Source organism: Phoca vitulina, unplaced genomic scaffold, assembly GCF_004348235.1.
Source record: "Phoca vitulina isolate PV1807 unplaced genomic scaffold, GSC_HSeal_1.0 scaffold81, whole genome shotgun sequence".
NCBI lineage: Eukaryota > Metazoa > Chordata > Mammalia > Carnivora > Phocidae > Phoca > Phoca vitulina.
The window spans coordinates 785,565-802,982 of NW_022589784.1; the positions used below are offsets into that span (position 1 = coordinate 785,565).

The 17,418-nt window shown below is 60.3% G+C and overlaps 1 protein-coding gene across 3 annotated transcripts; it reads left to right on the top strand.

The window, feature by feature from the left end:
* The first annotated feature begins 146 nt into the window (after positions 1-146).
* On the top strand, positions 147-17,071 carry PWWP3A (PWWP domain containing 3A, DNA repair factor). 3 transcript variants are annotated; one of them, XM_032394612.1, is made up of 14 exons: positions 147-159; positions 779-907; positions 1,457-1,542; positions 2,622-2,692; positions 4,133-4,963; positions 6,105-6,206; positions 7,890-7,960; positions 9,343-9,419; positions 9,929-9,989; positions 11,825-11,900; positions 12,292-12,342; positions 12,786-13,222; positions 15,101-15,189; positions 16,757-17,071. In XM_032394612.1, exons 2-14 carry the CDS (start codon positions 851-853, stop codon positions 16,809-16,811), a joined length of 2,064 nt encoding a protein of 687 aa, XP_032250503.1. In that variant the 5' UTR covers positions 147-159; positions 779-850; the 3' UTR covers positions 16,812-17,071. The 3 variants fall into 3 exon arrangements, with proteins under 3 accessions (XP_032250503.1, XP_032250502.1, XP_032250504.1); XM_032394613.1 differs by lacking the exon at positions 147-159 and adding an exon at positions 2,813-2,964 and having other exon boundaries at positions 853-907; XM_032394611.1 differs by lacking the exon at positions 147-159 and having other exon boundaries at positions 706-907.
* Positions 17,072-17,418: the final 347 nt, after the last annotated feature.

A 17,418-nucleotide genomic window follows, 5' to 3' on the forward strand; every position in this document is an offset into this window, starting at 1 on the left:
CCGTCCAGCGCCTATCAGTCAACCGCGCGCACGCCCGCCCGGGCGGAAGGGGCGGGTCCCAGGGCGGATACGCGCGCCCCATTGGCCGGCGGCGGGGGTAGGGCTTGGCGGTGCCGCGAGGTTGGCGCCGCCCCCAGCCCGCGGGGGGCGGCGGCGGCGGTGAGCGTGGGCGCGGGCGGCGGCTGGGAAGGCGCGGGTGTCGTGGCCGTTGGGCCGCCGCGGCCTCCTCGTCCTCCGCGCCGGGCTCGGGGACGCCGCGCTGCGGAGGCCGGGCGCCCGGTGAGCCCGCGGGCTGCGTCCCGCGGGTCGGCCGGCGGGGGCTGAGGCGGCCGCGCCGGGCCTGGGGGGAGGGGCGAACCCCGAGAGGAGGGCCCCCGGGGGCTCGAGCCGTCCCCCGCCGCGTGCGCCCCTGCCGCGCTCGCCGAGGCCCCGCCGTGCCGCGTGCGCCCGCTCCCCCACCCGCGGCCGACCCCCGGCCCCGGGCCGGGCCTGGACCCTCCTGCGGCGGTGCCCGTGGGCGGCCGGCCCGGGAGGACAGCCGTGCAGCTGTCCCCGTCCTTTGAGGGCCACCGCCGCGGCAGGCGCGGTCCTGTGGGCTGCGCGGCCGAGGCCCCGCGCGGGGAGGGGTGTGCGCGCGGGGCGGGGCGGGCCTCGGGCGGGGACGGTCTGTTCGGGAGCCGTTTGCGTATCCTCGGGCGGGAGCGCGGGCGCCGGGGCGACCCCGCCGTGCCAGCCGCCCGCGCACAACCCCGAAACCCCTGCGCCGATTGTGTTGCAGGGCGCCCCGCGGCGGACCTGCCTGCGCCCCGTCGGCGCCCCGTCGTTGCCCCTCGCCGCGTGAGCCCGAGTCATGACGGACGCCCAGTATGTCCTGTGCAGATGGGAGCGGCGACTGTGGCCTGCCAAGGTGACAGCCTGCGGTCTGTGGTTCCGGCCTGCGAGCGCTGCGGGGTGGCCAGTAGAGTCTCCGTCGGGACAGACCTGGGGGATCCTGGGGCGAAGAAGCGGGCGAGCGGGCGGCCGTCCTCCTCCCCCGCCTCGTGGGGTTTCTGGTCTGGTGCCCCTGAGGTTGCGCTTCCAGAAGTGTCTTTTTTCCACAGTTAGGAAAAAACGAGCAGATTCAGCTTTAGAAAGGCGCGTACGGCAGCGTGTACCTCGAGGGAATGTCTGGAAGGGAGCCCAGTGCTAGTGACCGAGGGCAGTGCCCTGCGGAGACTTCCCAGCAACGGGCCGACAGTGCGCGCCCGCAGGCCGAGACCCCGCTCCCTGCCCGCGTCCGCCACTCGCCCCCGTACCTTCCTGGCTGCCCCGTCTGCGAGGTCCCGGGCGGGACGGGGTGCTGCTCAAGTCCGCGGTCGATGAGTTGCTGCGTTGCGTCTGCACACCAGTGGTCCTTTGTGTTAACTGTTCTTGCATCTTGGTAACAACGGTTTTTTTTTTTTTTTCTTTATCGTAGGTGTTGGCAAGAACTGAGACGTCAACGAAAAATAAGAGAAAAAAGGAATTTTTTCTAAGTGTTCAAATACTCTCGCTAGATGAAAAGTTAAGTGTGGTGGGTTTGTTAAATACTACTTTTTTCTGAATGGTATTTTTGGTGTTGCACCTCCGCACCCAAAGGTGAAGCCTACTCTTAAGGGTTTATTTTTCAGTTACTGTGAAGGACTCGTGCTCATAATCTTAAGAGGAAAATCCTGGTGGGTTTTTTTTTTTTTCCACGTCCATTTGTAAATTGAAGATCCATATGAGGTCCACTGTGTGAGAGATTGGCAGAGAAATCGAATAAATATAAGTTACACACGGGAAAGTCTTGTTGGGGTTCACGTAGGGATGGTTCCTTCCCGCAGATTGGTGTGTCTTTTTCTCAAACTTGTGTAACAGGGCCATCAGTTTTGAAGTGTTTGATGTTTCAGCCTGTCCGTCCGTTTAGGAGCTACTGTTTGGCATTCAGAGGGCACACGCTATGTGGAAGCACGTTACTCTCTTGTTCTTGATTATTCGGAGGCGGGAGAACATAATATTACCCAGGATAATTAAAAGGCCCAGATCACATATGATTGTGGTATTGCTGCGTCTAAGGGAAGAATTCCCAATTCAGAAAGAATAAAACCTCGTCAGCTCCAGTTACAGCTTCCCCAGGTCCCCATCCCTCCAGAGTGGCCTCCTAAGCTTGCTTAGTCCCCAGCTTACACTTCCTTGCGGCTGGGAAGGTAATTGACTACTTGAGTTTAAAAGGAAAGCCCGTCCTTTTAAACTAAAACACACCTGCTGGGCTGTAAACAGCGTTTAGTGACAATATCGGCTACTCTGAAAATCTAACAAAGGAGTTATTTGTGCATTTGGAAGTAGGATTTGCCTCATAAAAGTCACAATTTGAATTCATTTTTACTCTTAAATCCAGCCAACTTTTTCTGTCTTAAAAAGGAAAAAAAAAACCACATTCACCAGGGTCCTTGCTGCCTCTCACCTCAGGCACATGAATTCCTAGTTGGCTGTGACTTTGGTTTAAGTGGAGAGTTGAGAAGGAAGAAATCGAGTTCTTTTGTCATCTAAGGAAAAACACTTTTGAAAATGTCTTCATGGCCTTGGCTGGTAGCGGATAACGGGTGTTTCTGTCCCTGCAGGATTGAGGTGAGAAGCGCAGACGTGGAAATCCTGAAGACGGCCCACATCGAACGGATCGCCTCCTCCCTGGGTAAGAGCATATCTCTAAATAACGAAGAGACTGTGTGGGGGAAGGAAAGACCCTGCTCCCCAGGTAACCCTGAGCCAAAGGAGAAGAAGGAAATGGATCTGTTTTCTTAAACCTTTGTAGAATTTACCCCAGAACCGATCCTGTTCTTGACTCCCAGTGTGGCCTGCCGTGAGCATTGGGATCTGCTGGTCACATCGATGGCCTCCGGTGTGCATTTGCCTCCATGAGGAGATGGGGCAAGATGCTTCCTTCCCTACCACCCCCATCCCACAGTAAGACTCAAACTGGTTTCGGTGCTGGTTCATTCTCTGCCTGGGGCTTGAGAGCAGGGGTTTGTGTATTTAAATTCCACAGCCAAGCTCCAGGGAGAAAGGGCTATGTGATGAGCATCGTTGTTGGGTGCCCGTGGTCTGCCGGGGCTCTCCTCGCCGACACCCACCCCCTTTGCCTTTCCTGGTGGGAGGGAGGGCCCGAGCCCCACGGTGCTGGGGCTGATTGTGCGCTTGCCTGCTGGCGGCTCGGCAAACCTAAGCAGAAGTGTTTTCTGCCGCCTCAGAGCGGGGGGCACACACCCCCTGTACCGAGCGCTGTGAGTCTTGTGGGAAGATTGACCAGGAGTCCTTCCAGTGGTGTGTATAAAGTAGGGTTCGTTTTCGTCTGCATTTGGAAAAACCACTTTGGTTCAAAGCGGCATCCGCCCAGCACACCTTAGGCGGCGTCAGCCCCGCCTCCTGGACACGCATCTCCGATTGCCCCGGTGTGTGGGGGCGGGGGGTCTGTGGGAGCCTTTACGAGTAACCCGGGAAGAGACTGGGCGGGAGGGGTCGTGCCCGCCGAGTTGCGATCCTGCACCCATCGCCTCGTTCACATAAACAGTGCCGTATCTGTGGGTCGGAGTGAATAAATACAACTGTAGCAGCGAGGAGGTCAGGCTCAAATCTCCAGGCCCGTGATGCTCTTTTCTGGCTTGGAAACGCCCTCGCACAGAAGCACGGAAAATCCACCAGCCCACAATGGGTCCCTTTCATGGGCTGCCCCTCACCCCCACCGCCACTCAAGAACACGTTGTCGGCAGAGTTCTTTATGGAGTTGGCAAGGGTTTTTATTGAGCCTGATTGAGGTTGAAACTGTGAGGCTGGGAAGATGTGGGAAGCGTCTGAGTACGTTTTGCTGGCAGTATTTTTTTTGTGACCCGGAGGGATTTATCTCTGTAACCCAGTCAGGTTGGGGTTAGTCAGTTGGTTTTGGAAAAGCGGAGCCCTACGGCCGCGAACAATGGCTGTCGTTCTGTGGCCTTGTCCCGCTCTGGGAAAGACGGAGCTTAGCAGGGTCCGTCCCCCCTTCAGGTGTGACAGCCCGTGCCGGCCCTCGGTGGCCATGCTCTGATAGCAGTGCTAGGCGCCTGGGCGTCACGGCTTTGTGTGCTTCTCATCCCTGCAGCCTCCCAGAACGAGGTTCCTGCTGAACCCCTGGAGGAGCTGGCCTACAGACGCTCGCTTCGAGTGGCTCTGGATGTTTTGAACCAGAGAACCAGTTTGCCTCGAGAAAGCTCTTCAAGGGAAGAAAGAACTGCTCTGTCCTCAGGAGAGAAGCCCATGGAACTGGCCTTCTCGCTCTGTGACCCCAGCTCTTCTGGTCTCCAGGAAGACGTGCTGAGCAATTCTGGACCTCAGAGGAGGGCACGTGTACGCCCAAGGCTGTCGGGTTCACCCACGTGTAGAAAGGACCCCAAGTGCAAAGACCACAAGCAGGAGCTCGGGACAAGTGAGAGTGCACGGGCCTCGGTGGTCCCCTCAGCCAGAGGTGGTTCTCAGGACGCCAGTGGGTCGAGAGCGTGCTGTAGAAGGCGGCCAGCCCTGAGGAAAAGGGGAAGAAGTTTAGCACAGGAGCCTAGCTCGGGTCAGAGAGTACCTTCACTCTCAGGGGGAGACGGTGAACAAGAGAGCAGCCCTCCAGCCCCTGGCTCACCGCCCAGCGCCAGGGAGGAGGGTCTGTGGGCCAAAGGGCGAGACCCGGGTTTGTCTCCGTGTGGCCCCACTGTGCTCCCGACCCTGGGGCGCCCCGCCTGCCCAGATGCCCGAGGCCGCCCTGCCAAGCGGCTGCACCCGGATGGCAGTCAGAGGCTGCCCACCCCGCAGCGGGAGCCGGGGGCGGTGCCCAGGCAGAGGCCCAGGGGATGCATGACTCTGCGCAGTGCTGCCAAACTCAGCCTGCCTGCCCCCCAGCCTTCCCCAGAGGAGACAAGAAATCTTCGCATCCTGGTGGAGGAAGGTAAAGGTCTGCGACCGAGAAGGTCTTGTGCTGGCAGAGGGCGGATCTGGGTTCTCCCAGGGGCCGATGCGGGTCAGGCATTTGTGGGGTGTTTGTGTTTTTGTTTTTTTTAAGATTTTTTTTTTTTTTAATTTGACAGAGAGAGACACGGAGAGAGGGAACACAAGCAGGGGGAGTGGGAGAGGGAGAAGCAGACTCCCCGTAGAGCAGGGAGCCCGATGTGGGGCTCGATCCCAGGACCCTGGGATCATGACCTGAGCCGAAGGCAGACGCTTAACGACTGAGCCACCCAGGCCTCCCTCACTTGTGTGTTTTTTAACCTGATCTTAATGAGGTCGTATCAAAACAGAGGCAGAGCAGATATTGCCCGATTCCTTTCTGTCTGTGTCTCCCACCGGGTTGTAATTCTGACTTGTGTCTTTTGTTCTGAACGGGAGAGGGCTGGGGGCGCTGGAGGCCGAGCCTGGTGGCCGCAGGAAGGCTGCGGCCACACCCCCGGGGCTGGGCTCCGACAGATGCCCAGGAGTGCAGTGCGCTCCCCCCGAACGGGCAGGAATCTCAGAAGTGAGGGACTCACTCAGAAGGCTCCGACTTGCTCACAATTCCTGTGGAGACGCGCTGTTGTGTGGCGGCCGTCTCGCGCAGCGGCTCGTTTCCTTTGACCGTGGCGCTGTCCCGTCCTGTTTTTGAGCTGCTGAGTGAGAACTGTCCGTTTCTCGGGCTTCCGTGCCTGCACGCCCCCTCGCTACACACGTCCTCGGGTTTCTGCCCTGGGTTTAAGCGTCACGTGTTTAGACTTGGTGTCCGGCACGTCCGAGGCGGCAGGGAGCTGAGCCGCAGCCTGTCCCTGCGTCTGCCCGCCCGCCTCGGCCCTGGAGAGACGGCCTCCCCGGCCAGGCCCTCAGTCCGCTTAGATTGCTGCTTGTGCGCTTGCCCCTCGTGGAGACGCGGAGGCCTCCCCCCCCACGCTCTGTCTCCCGTTGGTTGCCTGTGAGTGTACTTTAGTCAGAGCATACCCACCTTGCATCTGGCCGCGTGGAGCTTTTACGTTTGCGTTGACGGTCACGTATCACGAAATGTGTGTCTTGGGCTGAGTCCCTGAGACGCTGACGGTGAAAGTCTAATCTAACATCATTGGCAGACCGTCAGTCTTCTGGAGAGTCGGTCGACTTTAATCCCATTCATTCCGTCCTGGAGGAAGAGGAGGACGATGAGGAGCCACCCAGAATCCTTTTCTATCACGGTGAGTCCGGAGCGGCAGCCGGAGCGCGCGCTTCCGCTCGCGTGGAGCCCCTGGGCGGAGGCGGCTGGCGTTCCTCCTGCGCCCGCAGCATGCAGAGTGCGCTTTTCTGCCGTCGGTCTTGAGGGAAGAGGGCGTCCCTGCCAGCACGCTTCTCCTTTATGTGTGCTCCTGTCCCCTCCGTGGAGAGCCGGGTCCTGTCGCCACTGTTCGCGCTGCCTCCAGGCCTTTAGGGACGGCGATTGCTTGTCTGTCCAGAGAGGCAGGGTCTCTGGCCCGAGGCAGCGGGGCCCCGGGACCCCCTCCCACACGCATGTGCGGGCCGCACCAGAACAAACAGGCGCAGATGCGTGCGCTCGGCCCTCTTTGTGGAAGGACCTGAAATAAAGACCCAAGATCCCAAACCGACAACCGACAGCAATTTAGTTTGTTTCATGGAGTAAATCATTTAGAATGAATTTCGTTTTTAGATTTATCCATTGGTTCGTTTTACCATAGCCTGGTGTTTTTTAGCCTTATCGTTATGAAGTAACTATAGATTCACGACGAGATGTTGCAAAAATAATATGTGGAAGGGGGGCGGGGGGACCTCTCCTCCAAGGGCGACACCCTGCGTGCCCTTGGACTCGGCTCCTGTCGGCCACGCCGCAGTGCGCTTCTCCCTATCTGTGCTGATGGTTGTGCGTTTTCATTTTTGCACCTGATGGTAATTCAGACACACTTTACACTTGCTCGTGGTCTTCTGATTACTCCTCGCGGCCACGCTTGTTCCTTACCGAGCCGTCCCCCGCACCATCAGGTGCCTAGATGGTTCCACGCCTGGGGGGGGCTAAGCCGTGCCCGGCATGTGCCTCTGGGAAAGAGTTCTGCCGGCTTCGCTCCTGGAAGCAGAACTCGGCCAGAGAAGGGACCACGCGCCTTCTTGCAGATTCTTCCAGAAGGCCATTTTCGTCCACTGCTGCCGGCAGGGGGCCAGGTCACCACAGCCCCGAGAAACCCCCTGGTTTTTGCTTCTGTTTGATTTTTTCTTGTCCCCAGCCCCCCCCGCAGCCTGATGTCTGTCTGGGTGTTTCCCGAGACCTATTTGTCCTCACGGGGCCCTGACGGTTCTCTTAAAAACCAAACGCTTCTCGCCAGACGGATGACAGCCCTCTGCCTGCCCGCAGACCTTGCCTCGTGGCTGCGCTGGCCGCCTCTCGTGTCTGCGAGATGTTAACCTCACTGTTTCAACGTTTACGTTATCCGTTCTGGAGTTTTGTGTGCGGTTGGAAGTCTTGTTAAAGTTTGTTTAGGGATAATTGTGTGGTCACTGGATGATGATTTTAGTAATTCGTTTTTTTTCTCCCTTTGAAGATAAAGCCCAGTTTTTCAGACTGATGAGCTTCTAGGAATTTGCTGCTTTTGTTGGGGTTTCTGAGCTACACTCTTCTTAAAAAGATGTTTGAATCTGGAATAACTTGAGATTACAGAGTCAGCCCCAGCTTGTCCCCGCTCAGCAGCGCGCGTGCCCCGCACTCAGGCCAGCGTTGTTGTGAGACTGCCTCGCAAACCGTGGGGGTCTCTGACGAGAGTTAGAGCATCAGGTTTAAGCGATCTCCGAGAGACACGTTGTTTTCAGTTGTTGCATTTGGTGTCTGATGTGGATCTGACTTACTGTTTATCTTTTTGTCTTTCTTTTTAATTTAGAACCACGCTCATTTGAAGTAGGAATGCTCGTCTGGCTTAAACACCAGAAATACCCCTTCTGGCCAGCAGTGGTAAGCATCGGGGGTGCCCCGCTGAAGCCCCCGCGCTTCCGCTCCCTCGCCCCCCATTCGTGTCGGCTGGACCCCCGGAGATTTCTTTACTGGGAGAAACCGACGGCCTTACGATTCTAAGCGGGGTTTCTGGAGACGGTTACCTGAGTAAGGGAAGTGCAATCATTTTGGCACAGTTGAGTGTGAGGGTCTTAGGTCCGGTCTTGACCGAGCAGGCTCAGGAAAACCTGAAAACCTGCGTAAAAAAATCGGCAACTTGCTGATTTCTAATACTGTGCGCTTGAGAGTTTCTCTTTTGGAGCTTTTAAATTGCTCAGATTTCAGGGTAGGGATCGGCTGTGCGTGTGCGGTGGATGGGCCTCAGCGCAGTGAAATCCCTGGCCCTGCTTTCTCCGTGCGCCGCGCCTGGATGGTGCAGGCTGTCTGTTTACTTTTTAGGCCAGGGCGGCATGCCGGCTCCCCCTCCTTCATCCGGTGTCCTTCCTCCCTGTCCAGTGTAGATGGCATTCCGACGGCTCCAGCCCTAGGGCTTTAACCGGTAGTGAGAAACGGTGACGTTGAACCCAGAAAGGTGTTTTCAGGAGCCAGAGACGCTCCTGTTGCCGTGCGGCTGACATCCAGCGGGCAGCGTGGCCTCCGTCCACGGGGTGGACTGGCTGTAGGGTCCACATCCGGGCAGCGTCTGCTGGGCAGAAGGTGGAGCTTGAACAGATATGCAGATGAAGTGGGGGTCTCTGTGCAGTGTCTCTGCACCATTGTTGGGGGTCGTTTATCAGGGCCTCTCGGCCTCCCTTCAGTATTTACTTTGTGGCAGACGCTCGTGTGTCCCTCCACCCCGTGCAGCTGGCACCCTTTTCCTGGACCTCTCCTCATTTTCACCAGTTCCTGGGGACCTTGCTGGGTCATGGATCTCCAAGGTCACAGGTTCCTGGGGTCAGCTCTCGGTTTACGGCTGAGCCAGGGACACAGAGAGGCACCGGGCAGAGAGGACGCATCACTGCCTCTGTGTCCTCAGCTGGTCCCACCCGCCTGAGCTCACTTTGCTCATCCCGAAAATGAGAATGAGCCTGTCCTGCTGAGTCAGGAGAGAATCGTGGGGTCGTCTGCAGAGGTGGCAGGCTTGGGTCTTTCTGTTAGGAGAGAGAGCAGAGCAGAGTGCCGCCTGGCCCCGCTCACCTGTGAGACTGAGTGGTGTGTGCAGCAGACAGGGCGGTGTGTGAGCCTCCGGCCGGGGGCTTGGCCTTGGTCCCCCCGGCCCCGGCGCCCCTTGTCACACGCCGGCCATGTGCCAACCTGCATGGTTAACAGAGGTCAGGAAGGTAATTCAAAGCCATGGCCTCTTCTGGGTTCTTGATGCTTTATTTTCTTGGATTTGCCAACAGGTCAAGAGTGTCCGGCGAAGAGATAAGAAAGCCAGTGTGCTCTTTATCGAGGGGCACATGGACCCCAAAGGGAGAGGGTAACCCAGCTGTCTGCTCTCTGCAAACGCTTCCCGGGCGAAGGCCTGCCGGCTCGGGGGCGCCGGGATGGTGGGGAGGGGGCTGGGGTCCAGGGCCGGGATGGTGTCATGCCCCTGCGCTCTAGCTCCCCGGAGGACGAATCCCGACAGAAGCCGTGTTGAAAGGGACTGCTCGGGCAGTGCGGTGTCCCAAGCTTTACTTGCCGGCTTTGACGGGCGGCCCGGTTAGACACTCGGCGGATCCCGCCCGTTCCCCACAAACTGTACTCCAGTCGTTGCAGGTGCTGTGGGCAGTGACCCGGCCTCCACCTCCCACGGGTGGCCGGGGGGTGAGCGTCCCGCGTGGCGGCCCCAGCCACGTCCCATAGTGCCTCTGTCCGGGGCTTCCTTGGGCAGCTGGTGCTGGCAGGGGCCCCCGCGGTCACCGCTAGTTCCATCAGAGGAGAGGGAACCGTCGTCCTGACTCAGGAGAGGGAGCTCCCCATTAACCTTCGTCTCTCTGCTTCCAGGATCACGGTGTCTCTCAAGAGACTGAAGCACTTCGACTGCAAAGAGAAACAGGCGCTTCTGGTAGGCGGACTGTGCTTCGTGCCCCGGAAGCAGCCGCCGTGCGTGGGGAGCGGTGCGCTCCCGCGTGACGGTGGTCTGCTGGGCCCGGCTCCGGCCGTTCTGGCGGGGACCACCACTGCCCTGGGAGGTTGCCGGCCGTCCCCCCGTTGTCCGGCGCAGAGGACGGTGTGCCCGGGTGCGAGGCCGGCGTCCTGACGCGGGCGATGGTTCGGAGGCTGTCCCTGCGCGTGTGCGCGGGGGCTGAGTGCTCGGCCGCGGTGGCGCCCCACGGGGCTTCCTGGCCTTGCCAGTGGCTGCCCCCCCCGAGATGTCATCGGTTCTTGATCGTACACCGAGCCCACGAGCCATGAGGTGCTGGTCCGTTGCGCACACACTGTCCGCCCTGCGGTGCTATCCCAGCACAAACCCAGCCTCGGGGAGGGGTCCGTGAGCCCCCCCACCCCAGTGCGGTTCTTGTCCCAGCCTGGTGAGCAGGTTCCTGGCTCCGTGTCACAGGCTTCCTGTTCGCGTGGACTGCCTGGGAGCTCGAGGGGGAGACCCCGGGGAGCCTTCTGCCCGCCGTTGTCTCCGAGTGCGGGCGGCCCGGGCTGCGGCGTGGGCGGGGTCGGGAAGGGGAGCGCCCACACCGGACCCCAGCCTTCTCTTCCTTCCACTCGTGTGCGTGTCCCTGCGACACGTCCTGCTCCTGTCCTGTCTGTGGTGAGTGTGGTCACCACAGCTTCTGAGAGCGGCCTTCGCTGGGCGCCCAGTCTCCGTCAGGGTGCCCGTTGGCGGGGCCCGGTTCTGGAAGAGGGCCGGCCGTGGCCTCAGGAGCTTCCACACGCCCTGAAGCACACGCCCGCGAGCGCGGGGAGCCGGGCGCCCAACCCTCCAGGCCAGGGGCTGGCTCTGACCCCAGGGCCCCTCTCGGGGATCTGGATAGCTTTCCCAAAATGGGGGGGAGTGGTCAGAAAGGGGAGCAGGAATCTTGCTTTGAGGTCTGTGTACCCCAAACACAGAATTGTGTTCTGTGACAAAGACGACGCATGGCCTCATGTAATCCAGACGCTGGGACAATGCTTGTTGCCCATCTTCCTGCTCCCCGAGCAGAGCCAGGCCCGCCTGCGGAGTGGGGTGCACGGGGTCACTGAGGGCTTGTACGGGCGGCAGGAGCATGGCCTCCTGGAGCTAGTTTGGACTGTCCCGGGCTGTGCTGATGGACCGGCCCCGGTGTCACGGTCATGGTCTGGAGCTCTGCTTTCCTGAGCCAGGAGCCGCACCACCTGCTGTCCCTGTCCCACGGCTGCTACGTGTGGCAGCCACGGGGAGAGGGCCGGGCTGAGGTGGCGGTAACAGGACGTGGACCTCAGGTAGCGGGCCATCGTCCCAGCCCGGGTCCGCGGGGGGGGGGGGGGTGGGCATTGTCCTCAGTTTGCAAATGAGGACCTTGAGGCCTCGGTGGGCGTCCCCACGGGTGGCTGAGTGTCCTTCCTCCCGACTGAGCCGACACCATTCTAAGCCAAGGGCACAGGGATGACTCTTAGAAGGATTTGTCATACAAAGACTTTCAAGTCTTGTTTGCGCGACATCAGCCACACGTTGGGGTGCTTGGCACCTTCCTCTACTTAGAGTCCCCAGCTCTCCTCTCCCAGAGTGCTCAGCTCCCACATGACCACTTCCTGAGCAGCCTCGGCCCCAGACCTGGGCCTCTGTGTGTGTTTCCCCACGCGGCCTCAGCAGCCCCGCAGAGGGGCATCTGCTGGCTCTGCGGTGTGGACGCGGGAGCTGAGGACGCAGGGGGGTTGGAAGAGCGCCTGTGGCCTCCTGCTGAAGCTGCTGCCTGGGTCTCGTTGCAGAACGAAGCCAAGGAGGACTTCGACCAGGCCATCGGCTGGTGTGTCTCCCTGATCACCGACTACAGGGTCCGGCTTGGTACGTGGGCGTGCACGCCCTTGGACAAAGGGGCCGAGCTGGGGGCAGAGCGCAGGCCTGTTTCCCATGGCCGCCCGGCCTGGGCCCATGGCAGTCTTGTCCCCAACAAGGGCAGGTGGGCAGACATGGGGCAAAGCCTGGGTGTGAACGGAATGCGGGGTTTGCTCGGAATCAGAGAGTTGGTCTCTGTCCACCCCACGTCCGGCCGTTGGGAATCTTCAGACGGTAGCGTTTCTGGGCGCCCCAGGGGCGGTGGCACCCTGCTGGCCGCGCTGGTGTTGGGGTCCGGGCGGGGCTGACGCGAGGCAGGCATGCTGACCCCGTGTCCCTCGGGCCGCTCCCGAGCGCCGCCTCTGGTGGGTGACGTGGCTCTCTTGTGCGTCCTCTGCAGGCTGTGGTTCTTTCGCGGGCTCGTTCCTGGAGTACTACGCGGCCGATATAAGTAAGCCTGGCGACTCCTCTTGAGAGGCGTGAAGCAGCTGTTTTCTGTGTCTGAAGCTCGGGAGGGGATGCGTCTGGGTGGAGGCTGCGCCCTGTCCCCAGCCTGACCCTAGATTGCCAGGAACAAGCCCTGACCACTGCCTGCCCCCACTGCCCACCGGGCACCTGGCCTCTCCTCCTGCCTTCCCTGGTGCCCGAGTTTGGGGTGAACGGAGAGTCCCACCGTACCCCGGGGGCTCTGCTCGTTGGGGCAACACTGGCGTCGGGCTGAGCTGGGGACAGACGGGTCCCATCAGAGGAGGAGCCCTTAGGGCCATGGCGGTTGTGCCTGGGGGCCCGGGGGGGGGACTCTCCCGCAGAGCCCCCAGACAGCACAGTGAAGGGAGGAGGAGGGAGCCGTCCCACCCAGGCCGGCGGTCCCACAGACCTGTCGTTCGTCTGCAGGTTATCCCGTCCGCAAGTCCATCCAGCAGGACGTCTTGGGGACCAGGTTCCCGCAGCTGAGCAGGGGGTACCCCGAGGAACCTGTGGCGGGGAGCCCCCAGGGGAGGAGGCGGCCCTACAGGAAGGTCCTCCCTGACCGGTCCCGGGCTGCTCGGGACCGGGCCAACCAGAAGCTCGTGGAGTACATCGTGAAAGCGAGGGGCGCCGAGGGCCACCTGCGGGCCATCCTGAAGAACAGGAAGCCGTCCCGGTGGCTGAAGACGTTTCTGAATTCGGGTCAGTACGTGACGTGCGTGGAGACGTACCTGGAGGACGAGGATCAGCTGGACCTGGTGGTGAAGTACTTACAGGGGGTCTACCAGGAGACGGGCAGCAGGACGCTGGCGCGGGTCAACGGCGACCGGATCCGCTTTATTCTGGACGTTCTTCTGCCTGAAGTGAGTGGACGGCAGGGCCGTCGTGCACGCTGGCGGGTGGGCGTCTATGGCCGCAGCCCAGGAACCGGGCCACCAGCCATGCGGGGCTGGGGTTTGGTGCTGGGATGGCGGTCTCCAGAAGTCTGCCCAGGAGGCCACGGCAGCATGGAGCCCGGCGCCCGCCCTGGGGCGGCGTGGAGACCCCGTGGCCAGTGCCGGGGGACGAGAGCCACATGCTTTAAACTGTGTGCACGTGGACGCGTTTCCGGAGTAGGCGTTGCTCATGGAGAGGGAGCTGTAGTTGTGTGGGACGCGCCCGCCGGGGCTTGGCTGGGCAGGCGCACACAAGTGATGACTCCGGTGGTTTTGAAGGTGGGGGGGGGACCCTGCTGGGCACGTGTGAGCACATGTGGGAAAGGTTGCCAAGCTCAAAGGTCTTTACCTCTGTGCCTGGAAGCTTTCAAATACAAACGAGATGAAGATAGCGGCAGGGAGCCTGGGTGCCCAATACCCGGTTGGAATAGCGACCTCACGCGGTTTGTGTCTCTAGCTCCCTCCCCCCCAGGTAATTGTGGGGGGGTTCCCCAAACTTTTTTTTTTTCTTGAAGATTTTATTTATTTAATTGACAGAGACAGGAGAGAGGGAACACAAGTAGGGGGAGTGGGAGAGGGAGAAGCAGGCTTCCCGCTGAGCAGGGAGCCTGATGCCGGGCTCCATCCCAGGACCCTGGGACCATGACCTGAGCCAAAGGCAGACGCTTAACGACTGAGCCACCCAGGCGCCCCTCCCAAACTTTTTTTATGCTTAAGTACTCCGGTGTGTATCTTTTTAAATTAAAAAAAAAATTTTTTTTTTAAGATTTCATTTATTTATTTGAGAGAGAGAATGAGAGTGAGAGAGCACGAGAGGGGGGAGGGTCAGAGGGAGAAGCAGACTCCCCGCCGAGCAGGGAGCCCGATGCGGGACTCGATCCCGGGACTCCAGGATCATGACCTGAGCCGAAGGCAGACGCTTAATGACTGAGCCACCCAGGCGCCCTCCAGTGTGTATCTTTAAGGAAGGGGTGGTTCTGCCCAGGGGACACTGGTCCCTATGTGGGGACGGCTGTGGTTCTCACGGGGGGGCAGGGGGCAGGATGCTGCTGGACCCCCACAGTGCCTAGACGCCTCCCGGAGAGCAACCTGCCCGATGTCAGCACTGCCCAGGGGGGTTGGGGGACCCTGTTCTAGACCATAAAGGCTCTGTTTGATTTTTAAGATTTATTTTTAAGTGATCTGTATCCCCAGCGTGGGACCGAGAGTCGCAAGCGCTCCCAACCGAGCCGGCCACGCGCCCCTCACAGGCTCTTTAAAAACACTTCCTGGGGGCGCCTGGGCCACTGTCGGTGAAGCGTCTGCCTTCGGCTCAGGTCGTGATCCCGGGGTCCTGGGATCGAGCCCCACATCGGGCTCCCTGCTCAGTGGGGAGTCTGCTTCTCCCTCTTCCTCTGCTCCTCCTCCCCCTCAAATACTCTCTAAAAAAATAAAAAATCACATTTCTAGTAACCATAGTTCTGCTATTTCTTCTGAAGAAACGGAGAAGGATTTCTCAACGTCAGACATGCCGTGTGCTTGGATGATTGCTGTTATATTTTTCCTGTCGTTTGAACAGTGAACTTACAAATTTCCACAAATGGGCTTGTTGGGTTTGGTCCTGCCTCATTCTCTGCCTTTAGTGACACGAACTCTCGTGTCTTGTCCGAAAGACCGCGTCCTTCACATGACTGCAGAGATCTCACGGACCCGTGCGTGTTCGTGGAGGCTGCTCGGAAGCTGCCCCGGGCCCCACGCGCATCCCTCTAGCTCTGCGGGCACCATGGGCCCGCTGCCTGCGGCTGAGCGCCCTCTGCCCCCTTGCAGGCCATCATCTGCGCGATCGCGGCGGTGGACGCTGTGGATTACAAGACGGCTGAGGAGAAGTACCTCAGAGGACCGTCCCTCAGCTACCGGTAGGCTGCTCAGGGCGCTGCTCCCCAAGCAGCACAAGTGTGTCTAGAAGGGCTCGCGCTCCCTCGTGCTGGTGGCTGGGGCTCAAGGCCCCTCTTGCCGACACGCTGGTCCAGGTGCCAGCGATGGGAAGTGCACGTTAGCCCTTGGCCAGGAGTTGTCAGAGGGACCCAGTGACGCAAGCAGTGGGCGTTGTCCTCGGGCGCGTCCCTGAGCCGGTCTGGGCAGGCAGAGCTGGCCCCCGGCCCGGCCCGCGCCACAGCCCACAGGCGGTCCACCGGGGCTGCTCCCTGGGCGCGTGCCGGGCTTGCGGTGCCTAATCGCGTTTCGCATGGGCTCCTGTTTGCATTTCGAGCTTTCTCCCCTTGCCCCAGTGCCGTGGCCGTTTGAGAAAACACAGTAAGATTACACGGCAGCAGTTGCCCGGGCCGTTCCTAGCTGGTCAGAAGAATGCCGTGATCAAGATGTTTCTCTTCCGTCGGTGAGGTTGGCCGCCCTGGGATTTTTGGCCCCCAGAGCCCCTAATCCCGTCTCTGGGCTTGCTGCCAGGCTTGCTGGGAACAGGCTGGGCCCGCGTGGCAGTGACAGGCTGAAGACTCAACTAGAGTCACAGGCCAGGGTCTCTGTCCAAGGCCGCCCGGGCCCACTGTCACGGATGCCGGACAGCGAAGACAGCTCCCAGGAGGCCACACTCCTTCCCGGGGGGGCCCCGCGGCGTGCCAGGAGGCCAGGTCTCGGGGTGGGGAGGCCAGCTGCCAGGCTGGCCACGGCAGGGCCCGTCTGGCTCGGTGTGCAGGAGTGTTGGCCCAGATGAGTCAGCAGAGCACGAGGGGCCTTGGCAGCAGGGAGACTTGGTGTTTCTGTGCCTGGATCTCGGTGGTCCAGGGCGGTGCCCTCGACACAAGTACGGAATAGTGTTCTTGGGGGAGCAGGGTCGGGGCCGGGACCTGCCCCCCACCAGCGATTTCCTCCTCCGCGTCCGAGGGGCTGGCCGTTGTGCCTGTGAGGACGACTGTCCGTCTTCACGCTCTGCCGCTGCTCTTGGCCAGCCGTGGACACGCATGTGCACCTGCTGCGGACTCCAGGGGCGGGGCCTGTGGCTGAGTGCCAGCCGGCGGGCCCTTCCCTCAGCCTGTGCTGACGCATCAGCGGTGCCCGCCCAGCGGCCTCGGGTTTGCCTGAGCCGCCCGCTGTCCCAGTCTGTGCTCTTTGTTACGGTCGCCAGCCCTGGGGGGCGTGCCCCAAACACCCATTAACGTAATTCTTATCATCAAGGAGTCGCTTAATGAGGACAGTTTGAAAGTTCACACTCCTTAAAAAGCCGTTTATTTTTTTTTATGAATTGTGGTAAAACGCACATGACGTAAAATGTCCTGTCGTAACCGTCTCTGAGCGCACAGCTCAGCGGTGTGAGGCCCACTCGCTGTCCTGCGGCCACCCCCACCCTCCGCCTCCAGAACTTCCCATGTCCCCACACGGAGACTCCGTCCCCACGAAGCACGGACTCGTCTGTTTCATGTTCAAGACGAGGAATTACTAAGTGAGGTTCTCTCCTTCTGTTTTCTGAAGGGAAAAAGAAATATTTGATAACCAGCTCCTGGAAGAAAGGAGTCGGCGGTGCTGATGGTGGAGGGGCAGCCACGGCTCCCGTGGCTGGGGCGCGAGTGCGGTCTGCGGGCCCGGGGCCCGGGGTGTGCTCGCTTCTCATCCATGGGTGCTCTTTTCCTGGCTTTTGTCGAAGGTAGAGTTCCTGATTTTGAAACAAAAATGTGTTTTATTTTATTGCATATCATTACTTGTGACTGTACTGTATTGTTTAATAAAAGGTGCACATTTGTTTTTTTATGTTAAAAAGCACTGTATCCAATATTAAACAGGAGTTTTAAGAAAGCCTCTGTGAATGCGTTCCTCCAGAACACGCGTGTGTTTCCGTGTTTGCCTCCTCTTGAGGCAGGCCCCGAGGCCACGGTGCCGCGCTCGGGTTTCCTCGCGTTTCAGCTCTGCTGTCCTTCCCTGTGCGGAGAACACGTGCGGCAGGATCCTCCAGCGGCCGCTTCCCACCCACCCCCTGGTCCCATGTGGATGTTCCCGTGTGGCCGCATCTGGCCCAGTGCTGAGCGCAGTCTCCCCGGAGGGCGGGACCCCCACCCGTAGCCGCCTCAGTCACTGTGTGTGTGGCCATGGGGTCGCAATGTGGGGACCGGCTCCTGCAGAAGCAAGGCCTTTGCCTG